The sequence below is a fragment of the Lynx rufus genome, unplaced genomic scaffold, assembly GCF_022079265.1.
Source record: "Lynx rufus isolate CCGP_SWC_20201006 ecotype Redwood Valley unplaced genomic scaffold, mLynRuf1.p SCAF_2, whole genome shotgun sequence".
Lineage (NCBI taxonomy): Eukaryota > Metazoa > Chordata > Mammalia > Carnivora > Felidae > Lynx > Lynx rufus.
The window spans coordinates 220,762,452-220,781,552 of NW_025814834.1; the positions used below are offsets into that span (position 1 = coordinate 220,762,452).

The 19,101-nt window shown below is 65.4% G+C and overlaps 1 protein-coding gene across 1 annotated transcript in view; it reads left to right on the top strand.

Moving 5' to 3' along the window:
- Positions 1 to 5,728: 5,728 nt before the first annotated feature.
- MEGF6 (multiple EGF like domains 6) overlaps positions 5,729 to 19,101 on the top strand; it is an 85,472-nt gene continuing 72,099 nt past the window's right edge. The window contains 3 exon segments of the mRNA XM_047083336.1: positions 5,729 to 5,838; positions 9,205 to 9,339; positions 13,728 to 13,837. Of these exon segments, the coding sequence (XP_046939292.1) occupies positions 5,729 to 5,838; positions 9,205 to 9,339; positions 13,728 to 13,837 (355 nt within the window).

Sequence of the window (19,101 nt, forward strand, 5' to 3'; positions counted from 1 at the left end):
GAAAGCCACCGAGCGAGCCCCCTCCAGGCTAGTGCCGCCCCTTGCTGACCACGCAGAGCCCGCTGCGGAGGAGGGGGCCTGTGAGACTGAGAGCCGGTCACGGGTCACCGGGGGCCTGGCGTGGGAGGAGGTCACGGAGAGGACGTGACCGCCGGTGGACCCTGGAGCCGGCCCCTCGCCCCCGCCCGGATGTGGGCTATGACCCCTCATTCCCACAGCAGGAGCCCCGCGGAGGCCTCTGTCGTGAGATTCTGGCGGGTGGGCGCGGGGATCCCCTCGGCCTGCGGCGCCCAAGACCAGCCTCGTAAGTAGCTTATCACACCTGCTGCCCACCAATCACCAGCCAGGAGCGTCTGCCTCTTTCTTTGGGGTCCCCCTGCCCTCTGCGTACGGGGGCCAGGTAGCCACCCAACAGAGGGAGGTACGAAGAGTCAGAGCCCGGAGGGAGCGCGTCGGCGTAGGGAGAGAAAGAGCTGGGCGTCCGGGCGCTGTGGCCCACGGGTGGGTGCTGGCAGCGAGATGCCACAGACAGGACGCTCTGCGTGGTGGCCAGCCCCAGTCTCTGTCTTGGGACCGGTTGCTGCGGTGTTGGCATGAAAGACTGGGCAGGCAGGGGCCCGGGACCCGTCAGATGGGTGGGTCCTGAGGTCCCCAGGATGGCAGCAGCAATGGACGGGAGGAGGAGGAGGATGCTGGCCCGGTGCCCGAGCCTCGGGTGGGTGTGGGGGGCACCCAGTAGGCCCGCAAGTTGCGGAAATGATGAGAGATGACGTGTGCGTGTCGTGGTAGGTGACAAATAGCATCGGCTGGTGCACCAGCTCCCAGGCTGCCGCAGGGAAGTCCCACCCCCCCGCACTCCGGGGCCCGAACACCAGGGACTTGTCCCCGGTGCTGGAGGCCAGAGGCCCGAGGCCGGCTTGTCTGCAGGGCTCCGCTCCCTCTGAAGCCTGTAGGGAAACCGCCCTGGCCTCTCCAGCGTCTGGCAGTGACTGGCAGTCCTCGGTGTCCCTCCGCCTGGGACCTCATGCCCACAACCTTTGCGTCTGTTGTCACATGGCCGTGTCCCCCGTGTCCTGTGTGTCTCGTTGGACGAGAACTCACCCCATGCCCTCATCTTGACCTGCTGTATCTGCAGAGACTGTATCTCCAAACGAGGCCGCACTCGTGGCAGCGGGGTCAGGACTTGAACATATCTGTTCGGGGGACACAGTTCTACCAGGGCAGATGGGCAGTATGTGTGCACACGGTGACCAGGCCCCGACAGAAACGCTCTCTCCACACACGTGCGCACGCTGGCCATCGGGCAGGGGAAGGCGGCTCCCGGCCGGGTCCCCCTGGGCGTGTGAGACTTCTTTCCAGGGACTTTGACAGGCTGCTCCCCTCCCGTCAGCAGGTGGCAGAGTGGCCACACGGGGCCTTCGAACCGGGGCGCCTCGCACAGTGCGCAGCGTGAGATGAAACCAGTTTGTCTTCTCTTCCCGCGGAGGGCAGGGGAGTGTGGATGCCTACCTTATCTTCCCGGTGTTGTGGTTTAGGGTTTTACGAAATCCGCCTCTGATGGAAGCGGCGGTCAGGGGCACGAGGGGCCAGGCACGTGCCGCATGGGAGCCCCAAGGGTGGGAGCTCAGAGCTGGACTGTTGGAGGCTAGTGCATAGCCCAGAGAATATTCCCGACTGCAGGGGCCGTGGGCCGAGCTCGTCTTCCAGAGACAGTGCACTCTGGGCGAGACCTCTCCCTCCCCAAAGGGACCAGAGCTGCATCCGAGGCTGCGTAGCGCTGGGAGGCTGTTGTGGCCCCTAGGGATCCGCCTGAGAGCTATCAGATGTTATGTGGCAGAGACGGCCCTTAATCTTTGACTTGGGCAGGTTACGGCGGAAGTAGGGGCGACGTGGACAGAGAAACACCCTTCCCAGAGGATGGGGGGCTAGGGACCAAGAGGGCAGGCTTCCAAATGTGGCTTTTTAAAAATAATTGTTTATTTATTTTGAGAGAGAGAGAGGGAGGGAGAGGGAAAGAGAGAGCGAGAGAGAGAGAGAGAGAGAGAGAGAGAGAGAGGGAGAGAGAGAATCCCAAGCAGGCTCCGCACTGTCAGTGCGGATCCTGACTCAGGGTTCGAACTCACGAACCGGAGATCACGACCTGGGCCGAAATCAAGAGTCACACGCCTAACTGACTGAGCCACCCAGGCGCCCCAAAACATGATGGCTTTAAGGCAAGCAGGATTTGGAGAATTGGAAAGGGAGTGTTCTCCTGCAGTTTCTAAAAGCTGAGTTGTTTTCATGGTGACTTTGTCACACATTCTGAATGTCTCGGCCAGAATGGGGGTTTTTCTCTGTCTCCACCAGGCCGCCCACCTTGCTGGGTCCGGGTGCCCCGAGGTCTCTCTCCACACCTGGCAGGAGCTGCAGCCACCGTGGAATCCATGAGGAGGTCAAGCTTTGATGTGCTTCCCTCGGGCGAGCCGCAGCCAGGAGGGTGCTGGGGACAGCAGGCTAGGTTGGGGGCCAGGAGACCTTGGAATGCACACTGTCAAGGACTGGAGCGTCAGCCCCGGTTCTGGCCGGCACAGCTGGCGAGGGGGATGCATACTGCCTTGTTTCTAAGAAACGCAAGGGCCACCCCGCAGAAAGCGTGTCCAGCAACAAACTCCGCATCTCCCACACTTGGCTTCCCCAGGGAGCCTCTGCTCGCTCAGTGTCCACGTGCTGCTGCGATGTCTGGAGGGAGGGGCCCTCCGCGAGCCCCCAGGATGGCCAGCTCCCCTCTCGGCCAGGAGCCCCAGGGGAAGGTGCTGGTCGGCCTCGCCATGGCTGCTGGCTTCCTGGGCTACCGGAAGAAATCCGCAGGCTGGGTGGCTAAAACAGCAGCCCATTCTTCTCTCCTCCTTCTTTGGAGGCCGGAAACCTGAAATCCCTCTGGCACTGAGGGACACCTGTCCAGGCCTCTCGGTGGCCGCCTCTGGCCTTCCTTCACCTGCAGGCACACGGCCGGACCTCTGCCTCCCTGAGGCCATATGGCCTTCTCCTTGTCTGTCTGTGTGTCCCAACTCTCCCTCCGTTCTCCATAAGGACACCTATCAGTGGGTTTAGGGCCGCCGTAAGTCCAGGGTGATTTCATCCTGACATCTTTAATCACATCGGCAAAGACCCTCTCCCCAGATCCAGTCACATGTGCAGGTACTGGGGGATAGGACGTGGCTGTATCTTTTTGGAGACACGGTTCGGCCCACGGTACCGCTGTCCCCCGACACCTGGTGCTTTTCGTGAATGGGCAGGTTTTTGCTCTCGGTGTGGCAGGTGACCTCAAACACCCTGGTGACCCCTTTCCGGATGCTGCGTCCCACCCCGGGGGTGGGAGAAGAGAGCGGCTGCGGTGCGGTGTGGGCCAGGCCTGTCCGTTCACCAAGCAGTAGAATCCAAGGCTCGGCGGGCACCAACTCCGGAGGTGCCTCTCTGTTGCTTCTGGTTCACGCGTGAGGACGGAAGAACAGAAGGACGGTGTCCAGGGCCACGCACAAGGCACAGGGCCGGTCCAGGGGAATGTAGCTGGCCAGCACCTGCCCCAGAGTCTCCGTCCTAGCCGCCACGCTCGAGTGGATTGTTTCTTTGGTTTTGCTTCTCTTCCGGGGCACATGAGGAGGTTTAGAAATGAACTTCAGAGCTGGCTCCCCAAAGACTTCCCGCAGACGTGGCAAAAATATTTGGCGCGGGGTTCCAGTTGCCATAGTTTGTGTATCTACAGGATTCCCCTGTCTCTGGCTCCAACCAGCTGTGGTGCTGATTTCCCGCGTCCCCTCCCAGAGCCGAGCATGCCCTCTGCCTCCGGGCTGGGCAGAGGGGACAGGTGGGGGTGCGGGCGTCTCTAAAGACAGTAAAATCACCCAGCTATGGACGGAACTGTGCCCCTCCCAAATTCACAAGTCGAAGCCCTAAATCCCAGTGTGCCTGTATTGGAACAGGGCCTTTCAGGAGGTAGTTAAGGTAAATGAGGTCATAAGGGTGGGGCCCTATAGGGCTGGTGCCTTCTAAGAAGAGGAAGAGACAACAGTGCCTTCTCTCCTGGCCGCCCCCTCTCTGCCAAGGGAGAACTTCGAGAGCGGGCAGCCGTCCGCAAGCCAGGAGGGTGCTCTCCTGGCACCAGTGGCCGGCACCTTGATCTTGGACTTCCCGTCTCCAGAACGGGGCAGTGGGGGTGCGGTGGGGGATGTCCGTTGTTCACCCTGCTGGGTCTGCGGTGCTCTGTTCCGGCAGCTGGATAGACTGGGACACTCCCGTGGGGCAGTCAGATTTGCGGGACTTCCACCTACCCCATGTGCTTTAGAGCTATTCTTAGGTTCACAGCCGCAGAGTAGGGCGTTTACCAAAGGTCCCCAGAGCCAGACCCTGCGTTCCATTCTCAGACCTGCGGTTTACAAGCTGGGCGACTTGGGGGTGCTGCTCCCCACTCTGACCTCGGTTTCCCCATCTGCCATCTCGGCCCGATGACCATAACCCTCCAGGTGGTGTGGAGGGCTCAGATCCTCGGCGGGGGGCGGGGGGCACTGCCACATCTCCACTGCTCCTGGACAGCTGGGGGTCCCTGTCTCCCAAGCCCCTCCCAGCCAGGAGTTCCTGCGCTTTGTAGGAGGGCAAGGCGAGGGCCAGTCACCCAGACCACGGGAAGTGGCAAGGACGAAAACCCCAAGAAAGAGGCCTGCCAGCTTCGGAAGTGAGCCCTGACCACCCGTGGGCCTCTGCAGCTGGGCCGGGCACACGGGTGGCTAGCGGGTCCTAAGTCCCGGCCACTCCTCAGGTCCTACCCAGGCTGCACCTTCCCCTGCTTTTCAAAAACCTCCGGAGGGGGTTGTTTCCACCCCAGGGACCCCCACGGGCCCCTGGACCCTGGAGCACCTAGTCGTCACCCCTGGAGTAAGTGAATTCCAAACCCCACCCAGCTTCATTTAAGTTACCTCTACGCCCAGCCTGGGGCTTGCACTCAGGACCCCAAGATCAAGAGGGGCAGGCTCTACTGACTAAGCCAGGCAGCCGCCCCAACCAGGTTACACTGGCGAGAAGCAGGGTCTCCGGAGGGAGGCTCCTGCCCTGGCCGGCTCGCCCACTTCAGGCCACGGGCCAAGAACGCCCTGCACAGAACAAGGGTAAAAATGCTCAGGGGGTGGTCGGTGATCCGCGACGCGGGTGCCCAAGGGGGAGCACCCAGAGGCACGGGGAGGGCCGTTACCCCCCACCCCCTTGCCCCCGGCCCGGCAAGGGAGGGGAGAGGGCAGCCGGTGACAACGGACCGAGCGCCCGCAGAGACTTAAGAGGGACGGAGGGAGGGCGGAGGGCTCCCCCAGAGATGGGCGCCTGGGCCCGAGGTCCGCCGGAGGTGGTGGCCACTCGCCCGCAGGGCATCTAGACCCGGCGGCCTCGGAGCAGCCGAGCGCGCGAGGCTCGCGGCGAGGACCCGAGGAGGGTTGGGGGCGGGGCCGGGCGGTGGGCGGGGCCGGGGCGGGGGTCCGGGCCGGGGGCGTGGCAAAGGCGGGCCGGCCTCTGGCGCCGGGGCCGAGCGCGCAGTGTCGCGCGAAGCGGGCGCCGGCGGGGCGGGAAGCAGGTCCCTCCGCACCTGCGGCTGCGTCCCGCGCGTCCCCGGCCATGGCGCACGTGCGGGCGGCGGCTCCGAGGGTCCGCCGGGACGTCCAGTGAGCTGGGGGTCGCAGGAGGGAGCCGGCGCGGGGCGGCGGGCGCGATGCCTGTCCTTCCGGAGGCGACGGCGGCGGGGCGCGCGGTGGCCCTGGCCCTGGTGCTGCTGCTCCCCGCGGGTCCGGCGGGCGCCCTGCCCCGCCTGCAGCCCGGCATGTGAGTAGCGGAGCCCCGGGCCCCTGAGCAGCTTTGTCCCTGGGGCCCTGACAAAGTTGGGCTCTTTGCCGCCCCTGGGGAGGGAGTGGTTAAGACACGGGGGTCGGGGCTTGGGTCTGGGGGCGCTTCCGTGGCGGGGCCACCTCCTCCTCCCCTTACCCTGTCGGTGACCCTCCACTCCGTCATGTGCGACCGCGCGCTCTGGCAGACGCCGCGCTCCAGTCGGGGTCCTCGTGGGCAGGGTCTGGCTAGCGAGCAGGAAGGAAGCAGCCCCTTCTCACTTCCTTCCAAAGCTGCCTCCGGGGGCCTGGGGGGCCTGTGCAGGGGCGGGGAGCGCCCAGACGCGGACGGGGGGGCGGTAGTGGTGGTGGCTGGACGTGGTTTATGTGTTAAACACGTGCGTGCTGGGGCTGAGAGACAGAAGGAATTCAGCACCAGAATGGGCAGGAAGAGAGGGTCCGGGAGCCAGCGGAGATGAATTCAGTTTTGAAAGATGATTCCCCAACGGGCCGTTTAGCGGTCTCTCTTAACCGGCAGATCCATCCCGTGTTGGCCTCCCAGGACCGCTGGTGCCAAAGTGAGCCAGAGAGGAGGGGGAGGAGGGGAGGTGCCTGCTGGGGGCCCCCAGCCCAGGGCTCCTGCAGGGTGCTGCAAAGGGGCAGGCCAGTGGCCCGGCCCGGGTTAGGGACCCCTGCCCGGCACTCGCCCAGAGGGCCCAGTGCACCTGGTGGGGCAGAGCTGGGGGGCAGGGCAAGTCGGTGCCCCAGGACCCCCATCCCCCCACCCTGGGTCTTGCTTTGCCCCAGGCAGGAAGATTTCCTTGTGGCCTTTGCATCCAGAAATGTGAGTGGCCTGAGTCCCGACTCTGCATGACTTCTGCTGGACATTTTTCTTTCCTGTGATCCCAGTGAGTTCATTTGTCCAAGGGAAGCTGCAGGCTCAGAAGGGATTATCACAGCGGCGGGCGGCCCCTGACCCTGGTTGGCATGTCACCTAGGGCTCCGGGAAGCCTCTGGCCACTCTGGGGCAAGCAGTGGGTCGCAGGAGACCTCTTTCTGCTTCCTGCTTTTCCCGAAGCCTCCTCTGCCCTGTCTCTTCCTCCCCTTCCTCCTCCTCAGGGAGCCTCCCACGTGTCAGGGGTGGCTTCCCCTATGGGGGCCTGTGTCCCTGTTTCTTGGCTAGGCTTCTGTTCTCAGATGGCCCTGGGCAGACTGAGTTCTGTGGCACCTCGGGGTACACCTTCCACAGCCCCATTGTCTCTGATTGTCTCTGAGGCACCTGGCGCTAGGCAGCATTGAGCTCCGCTGGCCAGCTCAACAGGGGACAGCTTTCTGCTAGACCCCGGAGTGCTGGAAGCCGGTGGGCTCTGGGTGCCAGAATTTGCTTTTTGCTCCTTGTGCCCCAGAGGAGCAGGGGAGGGGGCCAAGAGAACAGCCGAGGTCCCTGAAAGTGCTTTGTCCTCGCTGGTCCTGTGCCCCCTGCCCCCTTCCCCTGGGGGAGGTCTGATGAGCCCGTAGGGCCCCGCACAGGCCTCCCCACTGTCTGTGACTGGTTTTCCTGGTGGGCCTCTGGGGGAGACAAAGAGAAGAGGGGTGCCGTGGAGTAGGGGTCCCACTGACCCGTGGCCCAGGGTGGCCTTTGTGGACGTGTGGGAGCTTGTGGCTGGTTCTTGGGTTCCCGCTGGCCGACCGTGTCCAGACTGAAAACCCTACCACATGTCTTTATTTATTTATTTATTTATGCCTCTAAGTGCATTTCTTCTGGAAGAATGGTTGGCTTATCTTCCTGGGGCCTGGAGTGACCGCTCACTACACACAGGGCTGGCCCAGGGCTGCTGGCGGGGTCTGGGGATGGGGAGACAGTGTCCCCTACACTGGAGCTCCAACCGGCCCAGGGCCGAGCCTGCAGGCTTCCAAGTTCAAGGGTTGCGCCTGGTCCAGGGGGACGTGTGTTCGGAGGCCCACCCTGGGGTTCAAAAGGGGAGCTTGTAAAGACAGACACGACCGAGACGCTTCTGGGGAGCCTAGCCCTCCTCCTGCACAAGGGTGTGCATGCAGCCCGGCTTCGCCAGCTGGGCGGGGCTGCCTGCCTCTCCCTCCCCGCCTGCTTTTCCCCTTCCTGTCTCCTCACCCTGGGGCCATCATCCTGGGGCCTGCTGGCCTGGAACCGCCTGCCCCAAAGGGACGCCTCACGTGCCCACCTTCTCCTCGGCTCTGGGCTGAGGCGCCAGGCCTCCAGGAGCCCCTCTCTGCCCGGGAGCAGATGTCCCACGGAACTGTTTGCTTTGTAGTCTGGGAATTGCCTTGCCTCTCCAGATGGGAACCAGGAGCCAACTGCAAGGACAGGCCTGTGACTGTCCTGCCACTCGGGCTGACACTTCGTCTCTATGTCTGTTCCCTCCCCCATCCCACCTCCTCCGCCCCGAAGATGGAAAAGTTGGCCCAAGCTGTGCTTCTGAAGGGCTGGGAACTCCCCCGAGGGGATCGGTGCCGCGCTCACCCCCGTCCCCGGGAGGCCAGCGGGCAGCCAGCAGAGCGGGGACTGTTTTGGGGGGCTGCGGAGGGAGCAGCAGAGCCGGAGGGGGAGCCCGGGCCCACGGGCCTCGGGAGAAGTCACGCAGGTGACTAGGGGATGGGAGAGTGGCCAGTGGGAGTGAGCCCACAGGGTTGCGTGACCCTGAGGGTGTCCACGGGAGAGACGAGCCCGCCCCCCGTCCCCTTCCTCAGAGGCTGTGGAATCTGGCTGGCCTCGAAAACTTTGTGCCTTGTCTCCTGAAATTTGAAATTTGCCTGTGTCTGGCTGGGGCAGCTGCCCCTCCCCCCACCTCCCAGGCCCCTTCTCTATAACCACCTCCTTCCTGAGCGAGGCACTCTCCTGTCCTTATTTGGGGGCGGGGGGGGGGGTCAAGGGCACTGGGGAGCCACTGACATCAGAGGGCTCCGCCTTGCACCCCTTCCACGCTCCCTGGAGGCTCCCCGCCTTCCACACTTTGTCCCACCTGGAGCGAACTCCGTGTGCCCAGCGGGGGCAGCTCAGGGGACATCTCTGAGGCCAGGATGGCTGGGAGGTGGGGGCCTGGGAAGGGAGTCACACGGACGCGGGGTCCGTGTCACTGTTCCCGCTGACCCTCAGGCCCCTGTTGTCCGGGCAAAGCTACAATAGTCCTGTGGGTGGTATGGGGCCCCTGCAGGGGGTCTGCAGGATGTGGCCCTGTGGCCGTCCCTCCTCGTCCTCTTCCCACACCTCGAGCCTGGCCCTGCCGCAGGCCTGGGACGGGCACCGCGGGGCCTGGCCCTGCTGGCACCCCACCCCTGGTGGCTCCACGCCCTGGACTGGGGCCTACTGACCGTCTGTCCTCTGTCCCAGGCCGCACGTGTGCGCCGAGCAGGAGCTGACCCTGGTGGGCCGAACCCAGCCCTGTGTGCAGGCTTTCAGCCGAACCGTGCCCGTGTGGAAGCCGGGCTGCGGGCGGCAGGCGTGGTGCGTCAGCCACGAGCGGAGGTATGTGCTGGGGCCCCAGGTCTGGTGTGCGAGCGGGCGGCCGGGGTGGGGGGGGCTCTCCTGGTCCCAGGGCCGTCCACACCCCTTCCCGCTGCCCTGCGCCTGATGCCAAAGCTTTTCCCGCCCCGGAGGGCAGCTCACAGACAGAGCATTGCTGCTCAGTGGGCCCTGCAGGGAGGAGGGGACTCTGGGAGGGTGCTCTGAGGAGGACGGAGTCCTGGGCCGAGGCGGGGTGCTGGGAGCAGGGGTGGCCACACGCAAGGGGAAGAGTGGGGTGCCCGGCCCGCTGGGTGCCCTGTGGGAGCTGCTTCGGCCGAGCCCTGGGCCTCATTCCCGGGGGAGCCAGTGCCAAACCTTTTCTTGCTCAAGATTTTATTTCAAAATCAAATTAAGGAGTGCCTTTGCATACCTCTCCTCTCTCTGGAATCTGCCCGACTGCAGAGCCGGATGGTGGGGGGGCCTCAGCTCGGGCAGCTCCCCCATTAGGTGCAGGGAAGGTGGGAGCGGCCCTCACGTGGGGTGTGGCGTCCAGCTTCGCAGCGTGGCCTTCGAGGGTCGCCTGCGTGGCGTCATCCGTGTGGGGTGCCAGCTCCCCCCGCGGGCCCTTGGTGGTCTCTGAGGGCAGCGTCCCTTGTTCCAGGTGCGCCGAGGGTGGGCGCCATAGCCAGCGGGTGGGGGTAGGGATGCCGCTGCCCGTGCCGTGGGGCATAGGGTGGCCCCTCAGCCACGGAGGGTCCTGCCCAAAGGTCAGGGGCGTCGACACTGGGAACCGGGGGCAGAAGGAAAATGTCTGCCCTCCTGCTGCCCCCAGAGGTGTGCTCTGTGCGGTCCTCCGGGCCTCCTCGTGTGTGCGGCCACCAGCATTCACAGATCGGGAATGAGGTCACGTCAGCCGTGTCCCCACGACGACCTGTGGGGAGAGGTGCTGTTTCTAGAAGCTGCCAGGGGCCCCGTGGTCCCAGGGCTGGAGCGTGGGGAGGGGGGTACGTGTGTGCTGAGGGAGCCCCCAGGGCGGACAGTTCCCCGATTTCCCTGTCGCTGGTCCCCAGGCTGGCCTGGGTAGGGGCGGGAGCATCTGGGCACCTTCAGTCTCCTGGCGGAGCGTCTGGGGCCCTGGGAGGAAAGTCCCACTGTCTGCGAGGGCCTTGCTGCCCGGTCACGTGGGGCGGGGGCCATGGGTCTGTGCCACGTTTCCTGCCAGGGAGTGGGGAGTGGTCTGTGTTGTGTGTGGGGGTCTCCTGGGAAGGCTCAGGAGGGGCCACGTGAGGAACGGGTTCCTGGCATCCTCTCCTGGCCCAGCTTGAGGTGATGGGGCTGGGGCAGTTTGGGTCCCTGGCCTGCGGGGGGTGGGGGCGCCTGGCCTGGAATGCAGCCACGTGGGCTGCTCCCCCTGTGGTCCTCCACCCCATGTGGATGAGAGCTGTCTTACCACCTCTGTGTCCTGTAGGGTTTCTGCGACCTGTGCTAACCGCTTCCCTTCTGTGGGGCGCCCGCTGCGCCGTAGTGGGTGTGTCCCCTCCCGCGGTGCCACAGCCGAGCCCCACGTGCTGTCTGGGGGCAGTTGCCCACACGCCTCGTGCACACGTTTCTCCAGTGGCCGTCGAGGCTGTGGCCTCTGCCAGGCACGGTCCCCTTCATCCTTCAGGAACGCACAGGGGCCCCAGCTTGCCTGGGTGGCCGGCCCTGCCCCCTGGCCCCCTTTCCCCACCTGCCAGCTCCTGGCGCATCAGGAGGGTCTCCCCGACAAACCACCAGCTCAGGCTGTGCCGGGGGGAGGGGCTCCCCAGCCCACGGGAAAGGCCCCCTGCCCTTTGGGGGGTGTGGCCTGTGCAGGGGGAGGAGGGAGGGAAAGGGTGCTCGGAGGAGCCCGGAGCCCTCCCAGAACCCTTCCCTCCAGGCCCGCCCGACCCCCCACCCCCTGTCGCCCCTGGCCCTGCCGTAAGCCAGCTCCCGGGCGGTGGCCAGAGCCCGCGTGGGGTGTCCCGTGTGGGCTGCAGGGGAGCGACGGGGCAGCAGGCCCACCAGCTGTGTCGCAGGGGTCTCTAACTCCCAAGGGCGGGGGCGCGGGGAGGTGGCAGATGGGCCGGCCGGCTCCGTTCTCCGGGCGACCGCGCGCAGCAGCACGTAGCCCCGGGAGAGGGATAAATATTTACGGCGGAAGGGCCCGAACACCGTTTGCTCTGCCAAGAGCCGTCCACTGCTGCGGTCGGTGTCTCTCCAGGCAAGCGGTTTCATGTCCTGCCGAAGTGATGTTTTGCAAAGCTCTCCCGAGCTGCTGTGTGCAGCGGGCACATGAACTCACGCTTCCGGGAAGTGGCCTGCCTTGTTGGTGGGGTCCCGGTCCCCAGGGTGGCCGTGGGTTTCCCACGGCTCCCTGCGGCCAAGCCCCAGCAGGCAGGAGGGTGTTTGCTCACCTGGAAAGGGCAGGCCGGGCCCTCGGGCCGCTCCCGGGGCTCAAGGGTCCTTGACCCCATGGCTGTTGGACGGGCCCCGGTCACCTTTCCCACAGACGGCGGTGGGGCAGGGGTGGCCTCGGGTCACCCCCTTCCTTTTGTTCTGTTACTCCGCTCTCTGTCCCTCTTCCCCGGCCTTCCTGCCCACCTCCCCACGGCCTGTGACCAGTCCTGTCCCGTGGACACAAGGACCTCACGGCCACGGACCCAAGGGCAGGGGCTGAGCACCCGGTCCCGCGTTAGTTTCCTGTTGCTGCTGTCACAGGTTGTGACAGACTGTGGGGGCGGGGCTTCAGTGTTCTCTGCCTGGGGGCCTGAGACCCAGGTGTGGGCACAGCTGGTTCCTTCTGTCCCAGGCCTCTCCCTGCCCCGGGTCCTGGTGGTGCCCGTGTCCTGGCTCACACCTGCCTCTCCCCAGTCTCTGCCGCGGTGGTCACGTGGCCCTCCAACGGTGTGTCTGTGACCGTTCCCTGTCTTCCGAGGACGTCAGTCCTTGGACTGCGAGCCCACCCGAAGTCAGTACGGGCTCCTCTCAGTTTGTTTCCATTGGGAAAGACCCTGCTTCCAAATAAGGTCAGCAGTCTTCGCCTCTAGGTGAGAACAGAGAGGCCGGGCTGGGGCAGTTAGCTGTCCGTCTGGCTGACCGTCGCCGGGTAAGGGTGGAGGTGGGCGGGGCAGGGATGAGGAGGGAGGATCAGTTGTAACTCACTCTGAACAAGGGGGAATGGAGCTTTCCGGAATGGCAGAGACCCTTCCGAAGGCTGAGGCCCGGCAGGAGTGGAGCCAGGATGTAGGAGCCTGGGGCTGTGGGGTGCCACTGAGACGGGGGGCTGTGTGGGCGATGTGGGACCAAGGCACTTCTGCCCCCCGCCCTGGCTGCGGCTCCAAGGTCGAGGCCGCGGGGCGAGTCCCAGGACTGTGGGAGGTGGACCCCTTGACCACTGCTCCTCCAAGGCCACCCTGTGGGGCCTGCTGCTGTGCAGAGAAGCAGGGTGGAGGCTGGGGTTGGCCAGCCCGCCATGCAGAGGGCGGCCCCAAAGGTCCCGGGGCTGCAGGTGGCCTGGGGCAGCCTCCAGGGGAGCTGGTCTCTTTCTGGTTTAGTCAACGCCCTCCTATGGGCACTGCCCGTGCCGGGCCCCGCACTGGCCAGACCCGGGTGCCTCCTTCCAGCGTGGACCCCCTCCCAGCTCCTGCTTGGGGCTCTGTCTCTCTCCGCTCGGCCTTTGTGAGAGCTGCCCCCATCCTGAGCAGGAACCGGCCTTGGACCCAGGCCGCCCTGTCCCCTCTCCTCTGAGGGTCCCTCCCGCCTGCTCCCCTCTGATGGCGGTGCTGTGTGTGACCACAGTCTGGCTCCTCTGCTGTTGTCCACGGCTGTCCCCCCGGTCGCCCTGGGTCCTCGGCTCAACCCTCCACCCCGCAGGTGGGGAAGAAGGCCCTCGCGAACCGCGAGCGCTCGGGGTGGTCCTGCTGTCTGGTGTACTGGGAGCCTGGGGTCTGAACTGGCACTATCCAGGGCACAGCCTGCCTAGCACTGGGCACCTTGGAAGCCACTCTTGGTCCTCGGCTGGACCTTTCGAGTCTGACCCCGAAGGCCTCAAACCTGGCCTGGAGCCAGACGTGGGACGCTGTGCCCGTCCTGACGCTGGCTTGGAGCTGGGCCCCAGCAGGGGCGGAGAGGGAAGGGGGCAGCAGCCCCACGGGCGGAGCTGGCCGGGGCCATTGGTCCTGGTTCCAGGGCAGCCACGTGTGCCCTGCTGCCCCTCTTCGTGCGGGTGTGGCTCACAGACCTTCCCCCCACCTCGGAGCCCGGACCTGAAGGGAACGGTCGGGGAGCCCGCGTGGGGAGGGGTGGGTGGGCGAGAGCCAAAAGCAGCGGGACGTGCCGCCAGAGCTGTGTCTCCACGGTAAACGTTTCCCTTCTCCCTTCTTTTCTAGAACCATCTACTACACGGGCCACCGGCAGGTGTATGCCATGGAGGCGCAAACCGTGTTCAGGTGCTGCCCCGGGTGGAGCCAGCAGCCCGGTGACCAGGGCTGCCTCTCCCGTGAGTGTCCTCCCCCAGCACTAAATCTGGGCCTCAGAAGAGGCCGCGTCTGAAGGGATCGTCCTCCGGCGGTGGGGGTAGAGACCCTGTCTCTGCACCTGGTGGCACTTCCCACAGCGTGAGAGGTCCCCCCTCTGCCCCCCGCCCAGGCTGTAAAACAGAATGATAGAAGAGTGAGCTCCGTAGGCTGATGCGGGCGGGGGCCAAGGAAAGAGGGCTGGGGCTGGTGGGGGCTCCGAGCGGAGGGTGGGGGGCTGTCGGCCAGGGCCTGGCACCCGGGGGAGGGGTCTGAGGGCAGCCCCGGGACCACGCGGTGGCGTGTGTGGGCTCAGGAACCTCTTCAGGGCCCTGTCACGGAGCCAGCCCACCGTAGCCACACCCCTGCTCTTGGGTCTTGCGGGCCCGTGTTCCCAGGAGGGCCCGGGGCTGGGCGGTGGCCCCCGGCCTCTGTGGACATTTGAGACGGCAGCTCCTGTCCTGCCTCCCGTCCTAGAGCCATGGGCCTCAGACTCCCCAGGTGCCTAGTGGAGGTTTGTCACTGCCTCCCTCAGGGAGAGGGGGTCCTGATCGACGCAGGAGGGACGGGGAGCCCGTGTGTCAGCACACGAGAGCCTCACTGTGATGCCTCTGCTTCTCGAAAGGAAGGGGGGTCACAGCTGTGGAGTCTGGCGGCAGAGGGTATTGGGGAAGCCGTTCCTGGCCTGTGGGTGCGGGGACAGTTGGGCCAGCAGGTGGGTGTGGGCACCGGAGGGTGTGGGGACAGGTGTGTGCGGGGACAGTTGGGCCAGCAGGTGGGTGTGGGCACAGGTGTGTGGGCACAGGTGGGCCAGCAGGTAGGTGTGGGCACAGGAGGGTGTGGGGACAGGTGGGTGGGCAGTTGGGGTAACTGGGTAAGAGGAGGCCGCATCCCTTCCCAGAGAGGTGGCCTCGGAGGTCTGGCCTCCCCTGAAACAATTCCGTGGCGCCCCCTGATGTGAGGCGACGGACAGGGCCATGCTGTGGCGGTGGCTGGGGGTCCCGGCTCCCCCCTGCTGGGATGGGAACCAGACTTGGGGGGCCGTGTTCCAGCCTGTCTCTGCCCCTGGGCCCCTCCACACACGGGGAACGTGGGAGCCGCTGAACAGGGGCAGAGACGTTTTTACACGCACTCCAGTTGGAGAAGGGGAAGAGAAGGATGGTGGGTGCTGTTTTCTGGGAGAGGAAATGAATAATTCTCCCCAGGAAGGGAGCAGGAGGGAGGAGGCGAGGAAGCAGCTCCACCTCCCTGTGGGCAGGAGAGCCTGGGGGTGGGGGATGCGGAGGGAAACGCCTGGATGCTGGCCAGCCTCCCCACCTCCCTGTGGGCAGGAGAGCCTTGGGGGACGAGGGGGGGGCGCCTGGATGCCGGCCAGCCCCCCACCCCCGGCAGCGGCCCTTCTCCCCACGCCCTCTGATCGCTCTCTGATCGTGGTGATGTGTGTGTTCCCTGCTTCCGGCTTCTAGGAAAACAAAGGGGTCTGTTGAGTGGGGGTGCAGACATCAAAGCCAAGGCTCCTGGTTTCCGCTGTGAGGCCGGGGCTCCTCAGACCTGCCAGAGGCGTCCCTACCAATCTGGTGGGTGCCGGGGGCGGGCGGAGGAGGTGCGGGTGGGGGTGAGGAGCGTGGCCTTTTACACCTGGGAGGGGACACGGATGTATAGCCACATGGTGGCCCGGGGGTGGGGGGCCCTCTGGGCTTGGCTTCCTGGTTAGGGGGCACTGGGGTGTAGCCTGTCACAGGCAAGGACGGGGGGAGCCCGGGTGCAGGCCGGGGTCTGTACCCCACGTTCCACAGCCCAGGCTCATGAGCTGGGGTCCCATAACCCTTGGTTTTACCCGTGTCTCAGAGAGACCATCCCAGAGGCAGGGCCAGGGAGCGGCCGCAGGGCCCAAGGGCCGGCCAGACCCTGGGAGGCCCTGTTGGCCTCTCTCCATGGCAGAGACGGGGCCCAAATGCTGGCTTTTCAGCGATGGGAGGCCAATTTCAGCAGAGGCGTGCAGGGCCAGCGGCCACCACGGTCTGTCCTGCCCGGTCTGGCCCCACTGGCAGAAGCGGGGATGCGGTAGAGGGGCAGAGCGGCCTTGGCCTTGCAGAGGTGGAGGAGATCGGCTGCGGTCAGGGCTGTGGCGGTGAGGACATTGTGGGGGGGTCGGGTCTTGGCCACAGTGCCTGGCCTTGGCGGTCCCGGTTGTCACCGGTCTCCGCGTGTATCCTGAACTGGAGGCTTTGCCTTTCTTGACTTTTTTTTTTTTAATATTTATTTATTTTTGAGAGAGAGAGAGAGAGAGAGAGACAGACAGACAGAACACGAGCAGGGGAGGGGCAGAGAGAGACTGAGACAGAATCTGAAGCAGCTCCAGGCTCCGAGCTGTCAGCACAGAACCCAACGCGGGGCTCGAACTCACAAACGGTGAGATCATGACCTGAGCTGAAGTCGGATGCTTAGCCGACTGAGCCACCCAGGCGCCCCTCAGTTGTTTTTAAAGGATCATTTTTAGTGCAGGACTTACTTATTTACGTATTTGGGTTTTATCTGTTTATTTGAATGTTCCAGAAAAAGCCCTGTGATCCAGCCTCTCCGGACACCCACTTGTTCCCCGGTGTCTGGGCTGCCGGCATGGGAAGGGGAGGGACTGGGGGGTTCACATGGGGAGGGTCCTGAGCCTGGGACCCTGCCCCCTGTCGCTCAGCTCCCACCGAGCTCTGGGAGGTGAGGCCTGACGGGAGGCTGGTTGCTCGAGGATGCTGATGTGATGGGGTGTGAAGGGGAGCGCAGAGCCAGCTGGGGCTTCGGGGTGGCTTTGGAGTGCAGATGGGCAGGGGAGGCCCGGGGGGTGTGGGGGTGGGAGCATTCAGGGAGCCTGCTGGGGCCCCGGGCAGGAGGAAGTGTAGCGGATGGCGGGGGGCGGCAGAGGAAGGCGGGAGCACAAGTGGGAGCACCGCCGTGGCTGGGGAAGGTGGGCTCAGCACAGGGAGTGTGCTTCCTGCTGTGACCTCTCCCGGGCTGAGCAGGTGCCCAGAGCCCCCAGCGCCCGGGAGGCCCTGCCCTGGGGGGTCAGGTGAGTGTCTGCGGGGCTGCCTTTGGCCTCTCCATGGGCTTGCCTGTGGTGGCAGGGCTGGGGCAGGGTCTCTGGGCTCCCGAGTGCGAGCGCTGACGGGGTGCCGGGCCCCACTTGGGAGGGGTGCCTGCTTCCCTGGGGGTCAGGATCCTCTGACCTTGTCCCGTTCCTCTGATGGCTTCCGGCACCTTCCCTCGGTCCCAGTGCAGACTGTCTGTGTCCCAGGGGAAGTGGGAGGTGGTCAGGCTGGGACAGGGCAGGGAGCAGCACCCCCCCCCCCCCTCCGCTCCACCAGCCTCGTGCCCTGGAAGTGCAGCTGTGTGCGGGCCGACGTCCGGGCCCCCCGTGTGTTCGTGTGGGATCGAGGAGGGGGCCTAACGCCGTCTGGGAGAATGGCAGGAAGCTTCTAATGGCCGTCATGATTGCTCAGAGACCCACTAAGCGGCATTTGTGACCCGGAGGTGACCGAAAAGGAAAAGTGCTGGCTGGGTGGGGCGCGTTGCCTGGTGACCGGGGGGCTTCCCCGGGTCCACATGGCTCCCCTCTGCGTGCGTCCCCAGGGCAGCCTGGCGCTGACCCCCTCTGCCGTCGGGGTGCCAGATTCCTGCCCAGCGGCTCTCGCAAGTCCCCGTCTCTCCCAGTCAGGTGCAGGTTCTGCCTAGACCCCCTGAGGCCCTGGGTCCTGGCTCCCCCTCATCAAAGGCGGGCCTGAGTGTGAAGGTGGGTGTCTGGCCTGACCCTGACATGCACGCACCTAGGAATGCGGTGCCGAGAATACGTTCTGTGGCTCCCCGATCTCTGTCCGTATAGGGCTGGGCTCCGGCCATCTGAGGAGGCCACAGATGCAGAGGCAGGGCCCGAGCAGGTGCTGGGAGCCGCACCAGAAGGGGTTCTGCGGTCCTCGCAGTTCTGGTTCCTTTGTTGCAGGACTTCTCAGAGCATTTAACATGCTAATGTGCCCTGAGGATTCCTGAGACAGACCGTAGTGTTCCCAACCAATTCTTTCTTTGAAAAGAAAGGAGGAAGACACAAAGTCGAAACAAGCAGGGTCCTTAAAGCAGGCCCTGGGAAACACCGACGCAGCTGATCCACTGGACAGACGTCTGTGCGGGGCCGACGCGGTGCCCGGCGCTGCTCTCAGGCAGAGGCTCCTGGGGCTGCTGTCCTGGGGCAGGTGGACACGCGGGAAAGCTTGCAAACAATGCTGTGCGGGCCGGTGAGACGCGCTCTGGAGAACGCGGAGGTGGGGAAGGGACCGCAGGCCGGGCGGGCCTTGGAACGGCTCAGATTTACTCCCTGGAGGCCAGAGGTGTCCAGTCTAGGTGCGCGTGGGGGTCCTTCCTTCGTCCGCTGGCTTGTGGCCGCGTCAGCCCCCTCCTGCCTCCTCCCTGCCTGTGTCGCCTCCTCTCTCCTAGCAGGGCCTGCCCTGCTCCGAGTGGGCTCGGGCTCTACCTTGGTCACACCCGCAAACACTCTATTTCCAAACGGGGTCGCTTTCTGAGGTCCCGGGGCCCTTGTAAGGACAGGGAGCCAGGGCAGGGTCTGAGTGGGGCAGGGACACGGTCTGCTGTGGAGGGCAGAGGCAAAGTCGAGGAGCCACCTCGGGGCTGGCCCTGGGGGATCAGGGAGCATGGTGAGAAGGGGTCGGACTCTGCGTGCGTGGACAGTGGGAACTGCGTCTGGAAGCCGTGGCCGTGGCTGGGGGCCCAGGACCTCAGAGCCCTCCGGACCCCCGTGTGAGCCCAGAGTGCGTGGGACAGCCGTGCCCTTGACTCTGAGCAGACCCTCAGAGATGACCAGGTCCTGGGGAGGACACTGTGGAGTGACCACCCGGAGCTTTCTCCACGGGCTTCCCGCCCCATCTTGGTCACTCATGCCTTCTTGCTGCCCGGGGGATGCCGGGGGAGCTCGAAAAAGTCTGTGGCCTGTGAGGGCTTCACATCAGTAGGGGAGGGACTGACATGGTTCGTTGTCACCGGAGCCCAGGACGGGCTGTGGGGCTGGCCGGGGGACGGAAGCCCAGGCTGCTGACTGCCTGGCAGGCTGGCCCTATGGCTCTCCCTCCCGGGACGGCCGCCGCCTCCTCTGGGCCCCGCTGGTGGGGGCGTTAGGGAAGGAGCAGCCGGGGGGGGGCAGCCGCGAGGCCTGGGGACGGCCGCCCTCTGCTTTCCTGCCTTGACGCTCACT